At 67.7% G+C, this 17632-nt stretch overlaps 2 protein-coding genes across 5 annotated transcripts; one reads left to right on the top strand and one right to left on the bottom strand.

The window, feature by feature from the left end:
• Positions 1-254: 254 nt before the first annotated feature.
• Positions 255-5942, top strand: LOC120388533. Of its 4 annotated transcripts, none has more exons than XM_039510414.1 (9): positions 255-556; positions 1717-1890; positions 2605-2762; positions 2916-3114; positions 3512-3608; positions 4071-4242; positions 4435-4542; positions 4998-5122; positions 5684-5942. In XM_039510414.1, exons 1-9 carry the CDS (start codon positions 309-311, stop codon positions 5846-5848), a joined length of 1446 nt encoding a protein of 481 aa, XP_039366348.1. In that variant the 5' UTR covers positions 255-308; the 3' UTR covers positions 5849-5942. The 4 variants fall into 4 exon arrangements, with proteins under 4 accessions (XP_039366348.1, XP_039366347.1, XP_039366350.1 ...); XM_039510413.1 differs by having other exon boundaries at positions 4995-5122; positions 5684-5941; XM_039510416.1 differs by lacking the exon at positions 4435-4542.
• Positions 5943-6073: 131 nt separating this feature from the next.
• GNL3L (G protein nucleolar 3 like) lies at positions 6074-14461 on the bottom strand. The gene is made up of 16 exons (XM_039510389.1): positions 14330-14461; positions 13782-13837; positions 13642-13676; positions 13183-13284; positions 12487-12603; positions 12150-12233; positions 11921-12056; positions 11520-11623; positions 10887-11031; positions 10262-10349; positions 9988-10165; positions 8584-8726; positions 8259-8395; positions 7417-7547; positions 6916-7087; positions 6074-6321 (listed from the first exon to the last, which is right to left on the bottom strand). Exons 2-16 carry the CDS (start codon positions 13792-13794, stop codon positions 6254-6256), a joined length of 1653 nt encoding a protein of 550 aa, XP_039366323.1. The 5' UTR covers positions 13795-13837; positions 14330-14461; the 3' UTR covers positions 6074-6253.
• Positions 14462-17632: the final 3171 nt, after the last annotated feature.

The following is a 17632-nucleotide window of genomic DNA, read 5'->3' as shown; positions in this document are numbered from 1 at the left end:
AGGGGGGGGGCGTCTCCCGTGCGCTGGATTCCATAGAGGTCTCCTCACGGGCCCTGCCCCAATGGCAGGGTGTAACCCCACGTGATCCGCCCCAGTGGGCGCGGTGTGACCCCATTGACCCCCCCTACCCCCCTAAGTGGTTTAACTCCTGTGGCCCTGCCCCAATGGGAGGAGCATGACTCCAGTGGCCCCGCCCCAATTAGAAGGGGCGTGACCCCCATTGGCCCCGCCCATATATAGTGATTAATCCCCAGGGGCCCCACCCACCACTGACCCTTTCCCCTGATCTCCCCTGCAGCCCCCGCCCCATGGGGCTGCCCCCAGCTCTCCTCCTCCTGCTCTGCCTCTGCCCTGCCCCCCCGGGCTTGGCCCCAGACCCGGGGCTGCTGGCCCAGGGCCGTGCCCGGCTGCGGGAGGCCCAGACGCTGGCCCAGCACCCGCAGCTGGGGGCCTGCTGGGCGGGGGCCCTGGGCAGGCTGGACGCGGGCTGCCAGCAGCTGGGCGAGGAGCAGCAGAGCCGCATCGCCCTGGCCTTCGCCCACTGCCACCTGCAGAGGTGCCACCCGGACGCCTGGGGGGTACCTGGGGCCTGGGACGCCTGGGTCCTATTTCCACTGGGGGGCTGGGTGCTATCACCACTAGGGTGGGGGTGGGGGCGGGAGCTGGGACGCCTGGGTCCTATCCCCACTGGGGCGGGGGGCTGGGAGCTGGGACGCCTGGGTCCTATCCCCACTGGGGCTGGGAGCTGGGGCGCCTGGGTGCTATCCCCACTGGGGCCGGGAGCTGGGGCGCCTGGGTGCTATCCCCACTGGGAGCTGGGACACCTGGGTGCTATCCCCACTGGGGGGGGCTGGGAGCTGGGGCGCCTGGGTGCTATCCCCACTGGGGGGGGCTGGGAGCTGGGGCGCCTGGGTGCTATCCCCACTGGGGGGGCTAGGAGCTGGGACACCTGGTGTCCTATCCCCACTGGGGGGGCTGGGAGCTGGGGCACCTGGGTGCTATCCCCACTGCGGGGGGCTGGGAGCCATGACACCTGGGTGCTATCCCCACTGGGGGCTGGGAGCTGGGACGCCTGGGTCCTATCCCCACGGGGTGGGGGCTGGGAGCTGGGACGCCTGGGTCCTATCCCCACTGGGGGCTGGGAGCTGGGACGCCTGGGTCCCTATCCCCACTGGGGCTGGGAGCTGGGACGCCTGGGTCCTATCCCCACTGGGGGGGGGGCTGGGAGCTGGGACGCCTGGGTCCTATCCCCCCTGGGGGGGGGGCTGGGAGCTGGGACACCTGGGTCCTATCCCCACTGGGGGGGGGAGCTGGGACGCCTGGGTCCTATCCCCACTGGGTGGGGGCTGGGAGCTGGGACGCCTGGGTCCTATCCCCACTGGGTGGGGGCTGGGAGCTGGGACGCCTGGGTCCTATCCCCACTGGGTGGGGGCTGGGAGCTGGGACGCCTGGGTCCTATCCCCACTGGGGGGGGGGCTGGGAGCTGGGACGCCTGGGTCCTATCCCCACTGGGTGGGGGCTGGGAGCTGGGACGCCTGGGTCCTATCCCCACTGGGGGGGGAGCCGTGGGGGCTGAGTGCTATCCCCACTGGGAGCCGGGGCACCTGGGTCCTAGCCCCACTGGAGGTGGAGGCTGGGAGCCGGGGCACCTGGGTGCTAGCCCCAGGGATGGTGGCCGGGGGTTCCTGGCTAAGCCCCCCGCTGTCCCTTGGCCAGGTCGGGCCGGCCCTTCCCTCGCTGCGAGGCCGGCAGCTCCGTCCGGGCCTGCACCCAGCACATGGACCCTGTGGCCTTCGGTGTCTACACGGAGTTCTTCACCCACGCCCACAGCATCTGCTACCTCCTGCGCAGCGAGGCCTGGCAGCAGCGAGCCGAGAGCACCGTGCACAGGTGAGGGGGTCCCCTCTAGGGGGCGCCGGCTGCCAGCCGCAGCTGTGGGTTGAGTCGCTAGCAGGACAGATGCTCCCCCCACCCGTGGGTCCCACCCAGACTGACCCCCGATGTTGGCAGAGGTGCTGGGGGCTGAGTCCCCCATTCCCAAAACGATATTTGGTGGGGGGGCAGATTGGGGGAGGGGATCCATGTGGGGGGGAGACCTGGGGGGCTGCATGGAGTGTGGATACAGAGCCTTTCCCTAAATCTTTTCATCCAGATTTGGACGGGAAGGGGCTGTGTGGGGGAGCATCCATGGGGCAGGGGCTTCGCGTGTAGTGGGGCCTGGCCTGCATGTTTTGGGGGCTGGAGGGGGGCCGATCTCCAGCCCAGGTCTGCGGACTGAGGAGTTCATGTGTCTAGGGCTCCACGAGGGCCCAGGTCCTGGCTCCGGGAGTCACGTGATTGTGCCAGAATCTCAGATCTTGGGCAGAAAACACCAGGTACGTTTCTAGCCCTCGTGGTCGGCCCTGCCAAGAGCCTGAGCCCGTCGCTCACCGAGGTGCGACCTGAGGCTGCCTGAGTCTGCAGAGAGCCTGAGCCCATTGCTCACAGACGGGGAGCTAATGGGCAGCGCTGCCTGTGTGGCTAAGTAGCACATTGCCTGGGTTGGGGGCATGTGGCAGGATTGAGGCCCCGCTATGGTGCTGACACCCCTTCCCCCCCCCCCAGGCTGGTAGCCAGTTCAGAGGGCGTCGCCGAGCGGCTGGAAGAGACCAACCAGCTGGCGGAGCAGGCAGCACAGGCACAAGAGGCCACCCTGCGATCCCAGGAGGAGATTCTCCGCCATGGGGAGCTGCTGAGACAGACACTGCAGGACTCCTCCAGGGGTAATCCCAGGCCCAGGACTCCTGGGTTCTCTCCCCAGCTCTGGGAGGGGAGGGGTTGGGTGGGTTAGAGCGGGGTGGGCTGGGAGCCAGGACTCCTGGGTTCTCTGCTGGCTCTGGGGAGCACCACTGCTGACAGCCCCTGGCTCCCCGCAGGCGTCCGAGAGGCTTTTCAGGACATGCAGGAGGCGGCCGGCCGGCAGCGCCTGGCCTTTGCCGAGATCGTGAACCGCCTCAGCTTCCTGCACCGCTTCCTGGTGGGGGAGTCCCAAGCCCTGGGCTCCTTCCTCTACCACCTGCTGACCGGCAGCACCGCCCTCCTGCTCACCTCCAGCCAGCGCACGGCCGGGGCCAGGTAGGGGCGGGGAACGGGACATGGGGCCCATCCCCTCGGGGGTGTCGGCTCCCACCCGGCCCCAGGGCAGGGACTGGCTGGCTCGGGGGGGCAGGAATGGGGCAGGGGCCTGGCCCCTCTGGGGGGCGCTAGGTCCCACCCGGCCCCAGGGCAGGGATTGGCTGGCTCAGGGGGCGGGGAATGGGGCAGGGACCTGTCCCCTCTGGGGGGCACTGGCTCCCACCCGGCCCCAGGGCAGGGACTGGCTGGCTGGGGGCCGGGAATGGGGCAGGGGCCTGGCCCCTCTGGGGGGCGCTAGGTCCCACCCGGCCCCAGGGCAGGGACTGGCTGGCTCAGGGGGGCGGGAATGGGGCAGGGGCCTGGCCCCTCTTGTGACCCCCTTTCTCTTCTGCCCGAGGTTGATCCTGCTGGGCCTGGTTGGGGGCAACGTCTACCTGGAGCGTGTGGTCAGTGGACTCGTCTTGGAGAACACTGAGGCCGGCTCTGACCCCACGGTACCGGCCAGCACCGCCCCGACACCCCTGCTGGGGGCCCTCTTCAGCCCCAGGGCTCAGCAGTCACCGGGTCTCCAGACAGGGTGGGGAGATTGGATTCCTGCTCCTTGGGGATCTGCCATCCCAGCTCTGGTGGTGGCACGTGGGTGGGGCTGGGAGCCAGGACGCCTGGATTCCCTCCTCTGATCTGGGAGGGGAGTAGGGTCAGGCAGGGTGGATTGGGGGGTGGGAAGGGAGCCAGGATGCCTGGGTTCTCTCCCTGGATCTGGCAGGGGAGTGGGATCAGGTGGGGTGGGTTGGGGGGAGCCAGGACGCCTGGGTTCTCTCCCCGGATCTGGCAGGGGAGTGGGGTCAGGTGGATTAGAGCGGGGGAGCCCTGGCAGAGGTGCTGGGAACCCGGACGCCGGGGTTCTCTGGGCAGACAGCGGGGGTCCTCGCTCTGACAGGTTCCCCCTCTGCCAGGAGGCCCTTGCCAGCTGGGTGGGGCTATGCCGCAGGCTGTGTGCCGGCACCGGGCTGGCCGTCCTGGCCTACTGCGTCCTCACCTACCGCGACGTGGCCCAGCAGAGCCGGGAGGTGCTGCGGGGGCTGCAGGAGACCCGGGCCCAGATGCAGCACATCCTGCAAGAGACAGGTATGGGGGCGGGGCTAGGGAAGGGGGCGGAGAATGGGGAGTCCATGTGTGAATGCAGTGGGTGGACGGCATGACAATATGGGCGGGGCTAAGGCTCAGTGGGCAGGGCTAGGGAAGAGGGCGGGGCATGGCTGTATGGGTGGGGCTAGGGAGGGGTGGGGCATACACTAACCACGCCCCCACCTCCTGCAGAGCGCCTGCTGGCCCAGCGGGGCCCAGAACCCAGCCAGGGCAGTGCCAAGTTTGCTGACTCAGGCTTCCCGGAGCCCCTCTCCCAGCTGGAACAAGGAGCCCCCTGGGGTGAGCGACCCATGGCACTGGGGGGGCTCTGTGGGTGGGGCTGGGAGCCGGGACTCCTGGGTTCTCTCCCCGGCTCTGGGAGGGGAGTGGGGGCTGGTGGGTTAGAGGAGGGATCTGGGAGCCAGGACTCCTGGGTTCTCTCCTGGCTCTGGGAGGGGAGTGGGGGCTGGTGGGTTAGAGGAGGGATCTGGGAGCCAGGACTCCTGGGTTCTCTCCTGGCTCTGGGAGGGGAGTGGGGGCTGGTGGTTAGAGCAGGGAGGGCTGGGAGCCCGGACTCCTGGGTTCTCTCCCGGCTCTGGGAGGGGAGTGGGGGCTGGTCGTTAGAGCAGGGGGGCTGGGAGCCAGGACTCCTGGGTTCTCTCCTGGCTCTGGGAGGGGAGTGGCAGGTGGCTCTGTGTGGTGCCTTGCGCCCTGGGGTCCCCCTAACCCAAACCTGCCTGTTGTGGGGCCAGCGGACGAACTCAGCACCAGCAGCCCCAGGAGCCGGAGCCGCTCCCCAGCCCGCCAGTGCGCCCGGCCGCAGAGACGCCCCGGCCGACGGGACTCGGAGACACACACCGTTCCTGTGCCGCTGGACGGGGTGAGTGCGAGTCAGCAGGGTGCTACTTACACCCCTATTTGCCCCCCGGGTCTGTACCCCAGCCTCACAGACACCCCCTTGAGTCCTGGCTCCTCTGCTCTAACCACCAGCCCCCACTCCCCTCCCGGAGCCGGGGAGAGAACCCAGGAGTCCTGGCTCCCAGCCCCCCTGCTCTACCCACCAGCCCCACTCCTCCCAGAGCCAGGAGAGAACCCAGGAGTCCTGGCTCCCAGCCCCCCCTGCTCTACCCACCAGCCCCCACTCCCCTCCCGGAGCCGGGGAGAGAACCCAGGAGTCCTGGCTCCCAGCCCCCCTGCTCTACCCACCAGCCCCCACTCCCCTCCCAGAGCCAGGGAGAGAACCCAGGAGTCCTGACTCCCAGCCCCCCTGCGCTAACCACCAGCCCCCACGCCCCTCCCGGAGCCGGGGAGAGAACCCAGGAGTCCTGGCTCCCAGCCCCCCTGCTCTACCCACCAGCCCCCACTCCCCTCCTGGAGCCGGGGAGAGAACCCAGGAGTCCTGTCCCCCTGCTTTGACCAGCCTGAATCTCTCTTCCCCCAGCTGTGCTGCTATGATCTCCGGCGCCGGCCGTCCCTGCGAGACCCCCCCAGAACGCCAGCCGCGGTGAAGGGCCCCCGGAGCCGTGCCCGAAGGGGAAGAGCTCAGTCGCCGGCGGCAGGTGCCATCCTGCCGAGCCCAACCTGGGATCGGATTCCTACTGCGTGAATGTCACCCTGAGCCAGGACGCCTGGGTTCTCTCCTGGCTCTGGGAGGGGAGTGGGGGCTAGTGGTTAGAACAGGGGGGCTGGGAGCCAGGACGCCTGGGTTCTCTCCTGGCTCTGGGAGGGGAGTGGGGGCTAGTGGTTAGAGCAGGGGGGGCTGGGAGCCAGGACTCCTGGGTTCTCTCCCCTGCCTGCATGGGTCCGAGTGAGACACAGGACAGGGGGAGGCTGCGTGTGATGTTTTATTGGAGACGGGCTGTGCCGGGGCTTTTAGCTGGTAATAAAAGGAGCCTGACTTTTCGGTAGCGGCAGCTCTGGTCTCGTCTCCGCGGGCTGCCCCCCACCGGCCAAGAGAGGCGATCGATCCCGAGGGAGCTGGAGTGCAGGGCTCACGGGGGGGCCGCTGTGCCTAGTCGCCTGCCGTGCCGAAGTTCATGGCGGCCGTCAGCGTGGCGGAGAGTTTGCTGGCGATTTTCTCTGTGGGGAGGGAGAAACCAACTGCAGTGAGAATCCCGCCCCCCTTGGTGAGACCCACATGTCCCGGCCAGCAGAGCGCGATCGCAAGGGGGGAGTGGGGCGCTGCCCTGCCATGAAACCCACCTCCACACAGCCTGCCGGGGGGGGAGGGGAAACTGAGGCACAAAGAGATGTAGTAGAGCTGGGGATGGAACCCAGGCGTCCTGATGACAGTTCACTAGCCCTAGGTAAGGGACAACATGGCTCAATTCACCAGACTCCTGGGTTCTCTCCGCAGCTCTGGGAGGGGAGTGGGGACTGGTGGTTAGAGCAGAGGGGCTGGGAGCCAGGACTCCTGGGTTCTCTCCGCAGCTCTGGGAGGGGAGTGGGGGCTGGTGGTTAGAGCAGGGGGGCTGGGAGCCAGGACTCCTGGGTTCTCTTCCCTGCTCTGCCTTGGACCTTGGCCAAGTCCCCTCTCCGTGCCTCAGTTTCCCCTCTCTACCAGTAATTTCTAGGCTGAGCCCTTTGGGCAGGGACCATCTCTTATTGCTCGGTCCAGACGGCTGCTTTCCCCAGATGCCCCCACGACGAATCCCTAAGCACCCCTCTGCCAACCTGCTCTTTTCTGCTGCTTCTTCCGCCGCCTGCTAGCTGCCCGCAGCCCCTGCCCTTGGTGCAGGGGGTCTAGGGCTGAGATCTCCTCCAGGCTGGGGGCTCTGGGAACAGGTTTCTCCACGGCAGCGGCTGCTTTGTTCTTAGCCTTCAGTTCCACCGTCACGGTGCCGAGCTGCAGGGAGAAAGAGGAGAGAGTGAGGCATGAGAGGGTGGCCTGCCACGGGCACAGGCCTGGACCTGGGCAGCTGCCTCATACTCCAAAATCTCAGCTTTCCGATCAAAAGAAAATGACATTTCTAGCTCAAAGGGCTGGGGAGAAAAGGGCTGAAATGGGATCACTGCTTGCCTGAGTCTGCAGAGAGCCTGAGCTCCACCCTCAAAGGGTGGGGCTTATTATGCAAATCAGCTAAGAGGAGGCAGGTCTTTGACGCTTCAGCCCCTCAGGAGCTTGTTGGGTAGGGGGTGGGACTTAGGGGCCATGCTGCTCCCCTCCCTCCATACCTCCAGATCTCGGTCTTCGTCCATGGCCGTTTCTTCCTCTCCCGTGGCCTCCTCTTCTTCCATCTCTGCTCCTGCTCCGCTGGTGAGGCCGGCGGGGGCGAGGCCGATGCCCACGGGAACAGACGGGAGGTCTGGGCGGGGATCGGACACAGAGGGCACCGTAAGCGGATGCTCTGACCCACCCACCCCCGGGGGGAGAAAGTGGTACTGCCCCCCAAAGGCCACATAGCACAGCTGGGAGCCAGGACTCCTGGGTTCCCTCCTGGCTCTGGGAGGGCAGTGGGGTCTGGTGGTTAGAGCAGGGGGGGCTGGGAGCCAGGACTCCTGGGTTCTCTCCCTGGCTCTGGGAGGGGAGTGGGGTCTGGTGGGTTAGAGTGGGGACGGTGGGGCTGGGAGCCAGGACTCCTGGGTTCTCTCCCTGGCTCGGGGAGGAGGGGGTCTGGTGGTTAGAGCGGGGCTGGGAGCCAGGACTCCTGGGTTCTCTCCTGGCTCGGGGAGGGGAGGGGGGGCTGGGAGCCAGGACTCCTGGGTTCTCTCCTGGCTCGGGGAGGGGAGCGGGGGCTGGTGGTTAGAGCAGGGGGTGCTGGGAGCCCGGACTCCTGGGTTCTCTCCCTGGCTCTGGGAGGGGAGTGGGGTCTGGTGGTTAGAGCGGGGCTGGGAGCCAGGACTCCTGGGTTCTCTCCTGGCTCGGGGAGGGGAGCGGGGGCTGGTGGTTAGAGCAGGGGGTGCTGGGAGCCCGGACTCCTGGGTTCTCTCCCTGGCTCTGGGAGGGGAGGGGGGGCTGGGAGCCAGGACTCCTGGGTTCTCTCCTGGCTCGGGGGGGCGGGGGCCTAGCGCATTACCAGCCAAAGCCTCCTGGTTGCCTTGCTCCAGCGCCTCGAAGTCGAAGGCCCTGCCCATCTCCGTGACGATCTCAGCGCTGATGTGGGTGGGCAGCGTGTGGGTCTCGGGGGGGTGCGTGAAGTAGCTGATCTTCCCACTAGGGGGAGAGAGAACTGGGGCTCTTAAAGGGTCCAATTTCCTCCCCCCACGAGCCAGCCAGGGCCCTGCCCTAGTGCCAGATTAGGGCTGGTGCCCCCCCCATGACACCCGCCCCCTTTCTGTGGCGCTCCCCTCCCCCCGCCCAATGAAACCCACCCACCCCCTTTCTGCCCCGTCCCCACCCACCTCATCCAGTCGCTCAGCACAGCTTTGGCCGCCTTCTCGTGGTCGGGCACGCCTCCTTTCCTCAGTTTCCCCTTTCGGCGGGCGAGGTGCGCTAGGAACTCCGCGACGTCCCGGTAAGCCGGCACCCCGTAATGCTGCATGATCTGGGGTGGGGAGCAGCCAGATGCCCATCAAACCGCTCCCCGTCCCCCTCAGCCTTCCCCGTCCAACCGCGGTCGCGTCTCCCCCTCCGCCCCCGCCCGGCCATTGCCGGAGCCTCCTGCAGTCACAGACCTGACGGCTGCTGCTCGACGGGAGCCGGGTCGGAGACGAGCCCTGAGAACAACTCGAGGGTTAGAAAACGGGCCCGGGAGTGAGACGGTTGAGGGGGGCCTTGCCCCTGGTCTGTAGGAGCTAAGAACGAGCTGGTCAATCTGGCCTAACACGATCCACAGGCGGGAAAGTGAAAGTGGACGAATTCAGACCGGAAACGAGGCGCCGAATCTCAACGGGGAGAGTCAGGAACCATCCCCAGGCAGCGCGGTGGGTTCTCTGAGGAGCTCTGCTCCAGGAATTACCCGGGGGAGGTTTTCTGGGCTGTGTTAGATGGGGGCGGACTGGCTGATCAGTGATGTCTATGAACCTGATAAAGTCTCATGCTGAGCCCTCCCTCCCGAGACTCTTCGTCGTTTCATTTCGCTGCCTGCAGCGTGAACACGATCGTTTCTAAAAGGGAAGCCTCAGTGACTGAGTTTGACAAACTGGATGAAACACGGACGAGCCCGGGAAATATTCTGATCTCGTCTAATCGACGTCCTTAGTCGGAAAATGGCAGCAGGCTGCCTAGCCGACATCGGCCCCGCGAAATCTCTTGCGGGGCCAGGCAGGTCCATCCACGGGGAAGGAGGTGCTGGTGTCCTTCCTGGGACGAGGCAGAGAGGGGCTGGGGCTGGCTGGAATCTGCACCCAAGAACGGAGGAGCTGGAGTCGGCGATGGAGGAGCCGACGCCCGAGGAAAGACCCAGCGGCCAACGGAAGAGCCACCGACCTGGCCACTAACACTCAGCCGACCACGGGAGGAGGGAACAGACCCACGGGGAGACAGAGGCAGGGACCTCGACTCTCCCCCATGTGCCTCTGACACCGACCTACGGCCTCTCCCCCTGCTCCAGGTGACGATCAATTCTCCCTGGTCTTCAAAGACCAGCGCTGCTGCTGCTCGTCGCTCCAGAGGGAGCTGGGGGGGGGGGGGAGCCCCGTGTTTGCTGTAGCAGCCCTGGGGGGCCCCCCCTGCGCCCAGGACCCCCGAGGCTGGGGCTCCGTGGGGGCCGGGGCCAGTGAGTTCAGATCTGACGCGGCTCAGGCCCGGCTCCTGGTTGACGGGATTGGCCCCGCTGGCCCCACCGAGCGCCCCCCCTCCCCTACCTGCTCCTTGGAGCATCGTCTCAAGATGGCGTCCACGGGCGTCACCGGGTCGGCCACCTGCTCCACCTTGAGGCAGCTGCGCAGCACCAGGGCGGCGTCCGTGGCCGCGGTGGCCAGGACCAGGCCAGGGCAGTCCAGCAGCTTGACGTGCCGGTCGAGCTGGACCTCCTGCAGGCACCTGCGGGGGGGAAAGGGGGCATCAGCCGAGGAGCAGGGCAACCCCGCGGGGGCCCACCCCCACCCCCACCCCCCGCTGTGGGGCAGGAGGGCTCACTTGGTGACGCCGGGCGTAGCCCCCACACTGCAGGCCCGGCTCCGCTTCAGGCTGTTAATCAGGCTGCTTTTGCCAACGTTGGGGAAGCCTGGAACAAGAGCACAGGGGACGCAAGTCAGAGAGAGAACCCAGGCGTCCGGGCTCCCAGCCCACCCCCCGTCTCTAACCACTGGACCCTCCTCCCCTCCCAGAGCCGGGCAGGGAACCCAGGCGTCCGGGCTCCTAGCCCATCCCCCGTCTCTAACCACTGGACCCTCCTCCCCTCCCAGAGCCGGGCAGGGAACCCAGGCGTCCGGGCTCCTAGCCCATCCCCCGTCTCTAACCACTGGACCCTCCTCCCCTCCCAGAGCCGGGCAGGGAACCCAGGTGTCCGGGCTCCCAGCCCATCCCCCCCACTCTAACCACTGGACCCTCTTCCCCTCCCAGAGCCGGGCAGAGAACCCAGGCGTCCGGGCTCCCAGCCCGCCCCCCCGTCTCTAACCACTGGACCCTCCTCCCCTCCCAGAGCCGGGCAGGGAACCCAGGCGTCCGGGCTCCCAGCCTGCCCCCTGTCTCTAACCACTGGACCCTCCTCCCCTCCCAGAGCCGGGCAGAGAACCCAGGCGTCCGGGCCCCCCTCTCTCACCTACAACCCCCACGCTGATGGCCGTCTTGAGGTCCTGGCTGCGGCTGTAGTTGGCCAGCACTTTGAGCAGGCAGTCGGCCCCCAGGCAGGCCCCGCTGGCCAGCAGCTCGCAGGAGGCCCTGGCCACGGGCACCTTGCTCTGTTGCTGGGGCGGGAGAGCAGCGGGCGGATCAGGACAGGGCTCACACAGCTCTGTCCCCCCACCTCCCGGCCCTGCTCCCCTCCCAGAGCCGGGGAGAGAACCCAGGCGTCCCAGCCCCCCACCCTCTAACTGCTACACCCCACTCCCCTCCCAGAGCCGGGGAGAGAACCCAGGCGTCCCAGCCCCCCACCCTCTAACCGCTACACCCCACTCCCCTCCCAGAGCCGGGGAGAGAACCCAGGCGTCCGGGCTCCCAGCCCCCCACCCTCTAACAGCTACACCCCACTCCCCTCCCAGAGCCGGGGAGAGAACCCAGGCGTCCGGGCTCCCAGCCCCCCACCCTCTAACCGCTACACCCCACTCCCCTCCCAGAGCCGGGGAGAGAACCCAGGAGTCCTGGCTCCCAGCCCCCCCCGCTCTAACCACTAGGCCCCCTTCCCCTCCCAGAAGCCAAGCTTGGGGAAGGGTCCCAGGCCCCATTTCCCCCTCACCAGGTGCCGGCTCTGCTGCTGGGTGGAGGCTTTGAAGGCCACGGTGGGGAGTTCGTTCCTCAGGTACTTCAGCCACCCGGCCACCACCTCCTTGGACACCAGGTCTGGGGGGGGAGCACAAAGGGTTAACTCGGCTTTTCCTGCTTCCTCCTCCCCCCTTAGGAGCCCAGCTCACACCCCCAGTGAGGGAAACTGAGGCACCACAGCACTTGCCCAAGAGAACCCAGGAGTCCTGGCTCCTGCCTGGCTCTCACCACTAGCCCCTATTCCCCTCCCACAGCTAAAGAGAGAACCCGGGAGGCCTGGGGCCCAGCCCTCCCCTGCTCTAACCAGTGGACCCCACTCCCCTCCCAGAGCGGGGGGAGAACCCAGGCGTCCGGCTTCCCCTGCCACACACCCACCGATTTTATTTAACACCAGCACCAGTTTCTTGTTGCCCCCGGCCTGCAGCACGGCCTCCTCCACCTGGGGGCAGCGACAGCCCTGGGGGTCTCGGGCATCCAGCACCTCGAGGACCACGTCAGCCGCCTGGATCACCTGCAGGGAGCAGGGCAGGGGGTGAGTGGGGTGTCCCCTCCGCGGCCCGGCCCCACTGAGCGCCACGGGGCGGAACGGGGGTCTCACACCGACCTTCCTGAACTCCCGGTAGTACGCCCTGCGGGACCCCTCCTTCTCCAGCCGCGGGTGCCCCTGCAGCTGCTGCAGCCCGGCCTCCTGCGGAGAGAGGGGATGAAACAGTGGGGGGGGGGAGAACCCAGGAGTCCTGGCTCCCAGCCCCCCCCGCTCTAACCACCAGCCCCCACTCCCCTCCCAGAGCCGGGGAGAGAACCCAGGAGTCCTGGCTCCCAGCCCCCCCCGCTCTAACCACCAGCCCCCACTCCCCTCCCAGAGCTGGGAGAGAACCCAGGAGTCCGGCAGTGGGAGGGAGCGGGGGGAGGCCGGGCTGGGGGCTGAGGGGCCCTGTTACCTTCTGCTCGAAATCCCGCTGCTTGCGGAGGGCGTCCTGCTGCAGGGAGTCCAGGCTGCGGCGCTGGCTGGTCTCCTTGAGCCGCGCCTCCTCCTGCCGCGCCCTCAGCGCCGCCACCTGGGGACACAGCCAGACTTCAGCCCCCCAGAGCCGGGAGAGAACCCAGGCGTCCGGGCTCCCGGCCCCCCACTGCTCCAACCCTATAGACCCCACCCTCCTCCCAGAGCCAGGGAGAGAACCCAGGAGTCCGGGCTCCCGGCCCCCCGCCCCCCAACCCAATAGACCCCACCCTCCTCCCAGAGCCAGGGAGAGAACCCAGGAGTCCGGGCCCCGGCCCCGCCCCAACCCAATAGACCCCACCCTCCTCCCAGAGCCGGGAGAGAACCCAGGAGTCCGGGCTCCCCGCCCCAACCCAATAGGCCCCATGTCCCCTCCCAGAGCTGGGAGAGAACCCAGGCATCCGGGCTCCCAGCCCCACTGCTCTAACCCAATAGACCCCACCCTCCTCCCAGAGCCGGGAGAGAACCCAGGAGTCCTGGGCTCCCGCCCCAACCCAATAGACCCCACCCTCCTCCCAGAGCCGGGGAGAGAACCCAGGTGTCCGGGCCCCCCCCCCAACCCAATAGACCCCACCCTCCTCCCAGAGCTGGGGAGAGAACCCAGGTGTCCGGGCTCCCCCCCATTCCCCACTCCTACCCTTTTCTGCTTTAATTCAGCTTCCTTCTTTGCATATTCCTTGAAACCCAACAGCTGAGGCACTCCTGGGTCCTTTTTCCCATGAGCCTTTGCTTCCTTCCTCTGGGTAAAAGGGAGATCTTGTTACTAACCACACAACAAGCACCAATTTGCCCCCCATGTCCTCTCCACAGGGAGAGAACCCAGGAGTCCTGGCTCCCAGCCCCCCCCTGCTCTACCCACCAGCCCCCACTCCTCCCAGAACCCAGGTGTCCTGGCTCCCAGCCCCCCGCCCCGCTCTACCCACCAGCCCCCACTCCTCCCAGAACCCAGGAGTCCTGGCTCCCAGCCCCGCTCTACCCACCAGCCCCACTCCCTCCCAGAACCCACGAGTCCTGGCTCCCAGCCCCCCCCCCCACTACCCACCAGCCCCCACTCCCCTCCCAGACCCGGGGAGAACCCAGGCGTCCTGGGGCTCACCTTGCGTGGGTGTTTCTTCGCAGCGGTTGTGTGTTCTGTGGAGAAGGGGACAGAGTTAAGGGGATGTTACAATTTGGGGGGCTGGGGCTGGAGGCTGGTCCAGGTCGGAAGTGGGTCCAGTCCCCCGCGCTGGGACTTACTGGGCCGGGTCATGGTTTCGCAGGCGGGTCGCGGGGTCGTCGCCACTGAGCAGCACCTGGGAAGAAATTACTGTTTACAGGGGGCTGGAGAGCAGCTCGGGGGTGGGGGGGGGTGGGAGCCCGGACGCCTGGGTTCTCTCCCAGCTCTGGGCGGGGCGGGGGGGCTAGTGGTGGGCGGGGGAGGGGCTGGGAGCCAGGACTCCTGGGTTCTCTCCTGGCTCTGTGACCTCAGGATCAACCACACAAGGATCCCTATGGGGTGCAGCATTGAGAAGAGAATGGGGGATTTAATGAACTCCCAGGCACAGGGGCGGATCCTGCCTCTCCCCCTAGATCCAGCCCCTCCCCCCTCTGCACCCTCCCCCTAGATCCAACCCCTCCCCCCTCTGCATGCCCCCACCCCCCAATCCAGCCCCTGCACCCCAGAGATCCCCTCCCCTCTGCACCCCTTCCCCAGACATCCTGCCCCTCCCCTCGACAGCCCCCACCCCCACAGATCCTGCCCCTCCCCCGCGGCACCCCCCGCGCCAGCCCCTCCCCCCACTCGCCTCCTTTCCCAGCTGTCGCAGTTTCACTTCCAGGGCACCAGCTGGAACCCACGTGGCGCGTTCACGACGCGGGCGCTTCCCGGCTCCCCCCTCGAGCGCGCGCTCGCGGTGGGCGGGGCCTCGTGCACGCGCGCGTGTCCCTCCCCGTTGTTGCTGCGCTTCGCGCAACGTGGCTGCGATTTCCGGCTGCGGAGGCGGGAGGCGCCCGGCGGTTTGAAGCGGGGGGGGGCCGGGGGGGTTGTGACAATTGCACGGGATGAAATGGTGCAAATCTGCAAATCCCCAGGGGGTACGTGCAACCCCTCCATGAGGATCCGTGCAACCCCATGGGGATCCGTGCAGCGCCCCCATGGGGATCCGTGCACCCCGGGGAGCCCCCAGCGTGATCCCTGCAACCCCATGGGGATCCGTGCAACCCGGAGCCTGCAGCCCCGTGCAACCCCATGGGGATCCGTGCAGCGGCCCCATGGGGATCCGTGCAGCCCCCCCCAGGGGGTACGTGCAACCCCCCCATGGGGATCCGTGCAACCCCCCGGGGGGTACGTGCAACCCCCCCATGGGGATCCGTGCAGCCCCCCCAGGGGGTACGTGCAACCCCCCCATGGGGATCCGTGCAGCGGCCCCATGGGGATCCGTGCACCCCCCCGGGGGGAGCCCGTGCAGCGCCCCCCCAGGGGGTACGTGCAACCCCCCCATGGGGATCCGTGCAACCCCCCGGGGGGAGCCCGTGCAGCGCCCCCCAGGGGGTACGTGCAACCCCCCCATGGGGATCCGTGCAACCCGGGAGCCGTGCAGGGTACGTGCAACCCCATGGGGATCGTGCAACCCCATGGGGATCCGTGCAACCCCCCGGGGGGAGCCCGTGCAACCCCGCAGCGGGATCCCTGCAACCCCCCGGGGGGAGCCGTGCAACCCCTGCAACCGCCCCAGGGGGGTACATGCAGCCCCGCAGCGCGATCCCTGCAACCCCCAGGGGGTATGTGCAACCTAGCAGCGCGATCCCTGCAACCCCCCGGGGGGAGCCCGTGCAGCCCCTGCAACCCCCCCAGGGGGGTACGTGCAACCCCGCAACGGGATCCCTGCAACCCCCCGGGGGGAGCCGTGCAACCCCCCAGGGGGTACGTGCAGCCCCGCAACGGGGTCTGTGCAACCCCCCAGGGGGAGCTGAGCAACCCCTGCAACCCCCCAGGGGGGTATGTGCAACCCCGCAACGGGTTCCGTGCAACCCCTGCAACGGGAGCCGTGCAACCCCCCCATGGGGATCCGTGCAACCGCTGCAACCCTGCAGCGGGGCCTGTGCAACCCCTACAACCCCACGGTGGGATCCCTGCAACCCCGCAGTGGGGCCCGTGCAACCCCGCAACGGGATCCATGCAACCCCTGCAAACCCACGGTGGGATCCGTGCAACTGCTGCAAGATCCATGCAACCCCTGCAAACCCACGGTGGGATCCGTGCAACCCCACGGCGGGACCCCTGCGACCCCTGCAGCCCCGCAGCAGGGCCAATGCGACCCCCGCAACCCCGCAGCAGGATCCCTGCAACCCCGCAGTGGGATCTCTGCTGCTGCAACCCCGCAGTGGGGCCCCTGCAACCCCACAGGGGGATCCGTGCAACCCTGCAGCCCCACAGCGGGGCCAATGCGACCCCTGCAACCCCATAGCGGGATCTGTGCAACCCCTGCAACCCCGCAGTGGGATCCGTAACCCCGCAGGGGGGCTCGTGCAACCCCTGCAACCCCGCAGTGGGATCCATGCAACCCCGCAGTGGGATCTGTTCAAGCCCTGCAACCCCACAGCGGGGGCCGTGCATCCCTTCCAGACCCGCAGCAGGGGCCGTGCGACCCCTGCAAACCCACATGCATCAACGTGCCTCCAAGGCCATCGGGGCCCCTCTCTGAGCCTTGCAAAGGCCCCACTGCCTGCAAACCTGTGTGTGTGCAGAGCCAGGTGCAGCAGGCAGGGTGACGAGCACCAGGAGGTGGTGGGGAGCTGGGGGCTTGCACTGGTTGCACACGTGCCCTGGGTTCCCAGACTTTGCTCAGAGGAAATAAATCTCCGGTGTCACAAATCAGCCGGCGGCCCTGCGGGGCCGTTCCTCCCAGAAATAAAGATCCCAGCTTGCAAAATGTTGAGAGAACCCAGGAGTCCTGGCTCCCAGAACCCCCTGCTCTAACCCACCAGCCCCCACTCCCCTCCCAGAGCCAGGGGGAGAACCCAGGAGTCCTGGCTCCCAGCCCCCCCTGCTCTAACCCACTAGCCCCCCCACTCTCCTCCTAGCAGGCTTTTGAGTTGTCCACTTGCAGCATTAAGTGTGGCTGTTCCCAGCCGCTGCGCCCCAGAGGTGGCTGCATCTCAGCACCAGGTGAGTTGTCCCCTCGTGACGTTACGTGTGGCTGTTCCCGAGCCGCTGCGCCCCAGAGGTGGCTGCATCTCAGCACCAGGTGAGTTGTCCCCTCGTGACGTTACGTGTGGCTGTTCCCAGCCGCTGCGCCCCAGAGGTGGCTGCATCTCAGCACCAGGTGAGTTGTCCCCTCGTGACGTTACGTGTGGCCGTTCCCCAGCCGCTGCGCCCCAGAGGTGCCCGGGGGAGCTGTCCTGCCACAGCCACCCGTGGATTAACAGCAGAGCGTTGGCAGGCGGAAAGGGGGTGATCCCGCTGCCGGACTGTACTTGTCTCAGGAGCTGCGATCCCTCACCCCCAGGGAACAGCTCCTGGCCCTGGGCTCTTTGTACACAGATGGGGTTGGCCCACTTTGTATAGACGCTGCTATCTAGTGGGTTAGAGCGGGGAGCCCGGACGCCTGGGTTCTCTCCCGGCTCTGGGAGGGGAGTGGGGGCTGGTGGTGAGAGCAGGGGGGGCTGGGAGCCCGGACGCCTGGGTTCTCTCCCCAGAGCCGGGGAGGCCGGTAGCATGGCGCATGGGCTGAGCCGAGGGGGGGGGGGGTGTTAAGCACATCCAGGAGTTCAGGAAATAGCCGGGATTCCAGAGCCCAGCTGGCATTTCATTCAAAGGCCCAGATCCAGGCAGCTCCCGCTTCCCTTTAACTGCAAGAGAAAGGGCTCCCCTTGTCAGCACCAGCCCCTCTGCTGAGCCACCGGACGCCTGGGTTCTCTCCCCGGCTCTGGGAGGGGAGTGGGGTCTAGTGGTCAGAACGGGGGGGCTGGGAGCCAGGACTCCTGGGTTCTCTCTCCAGCTCTGGGAGGGGAGTGGGGGCTGGTGCTTAGAGCAGGGGGGGCTGGGAGCCGGGACTCCTGGGTTCTCTCCCCGGCTCTGGGAGGGGAGTGGGGACTGGTGGGCTAGA

The sequence above is a fragment of the Mauremys reevesii genome, linkage group 22 (genome assembly GCF_016161935.1).
Source record: "Mauremys reevesii isolate NIE-2019 linkage group 22, ASM1616193v1, whole genome shotgun sequence".
Taxonomy (NCBI): Eukaryota; Metazoa; Chordata; order Testudines; family Geoemydidae; genus Mauremys; species Mauremys reevesii.
The sequence above is the reverse complement of the archived record's forward strand: the minus strand, read 5'-3'. Positions and strand labels throughout refer to the sequence as shown.

Bases quoted from the DNA above. Each gene is read 5' to 3' on its own strand.
- LOC120388533 (XM_039510413.1), top strand. From the start codon at position 309: ATGGGGCTGCCCCCAGCTCTCCTCCTCCTGCTCTGCCTCTGCCCTGCC. The intron at 3,609-4,070 runs GTACCGGCCAGC...CCCCTCTGCCAG, and splicing joins AGGCCGGCTCTGACCCCACG to GAGGCCCTTGCCAGCTGGGT. The intron at 5,123-5,683 runs GTGAGTGCGAGT...CTCTTCCCCCAG, and splicing joins TTCCTGTGCCGCTGGACGGG to CTGTGCTGCTATGATCTCCG.
- GNL3L (XM_039510389.1), bottom strand. The intron at 13,285-13,641 runs GTGAGCCCCAGG...CCTTTTACCCAG, and splicing joins CGAAGAAACACCCACGCAAG to AGGAAGGAAGCAAAGGCTCA. The intron at 7,548-8,258 runs GTAATGCGCTAG...ATCCCCGCCCAG, and splicing joins CAACCAGGAGGCTTTGGCTG to ACCTCCCGTCTGTTCCCGTG.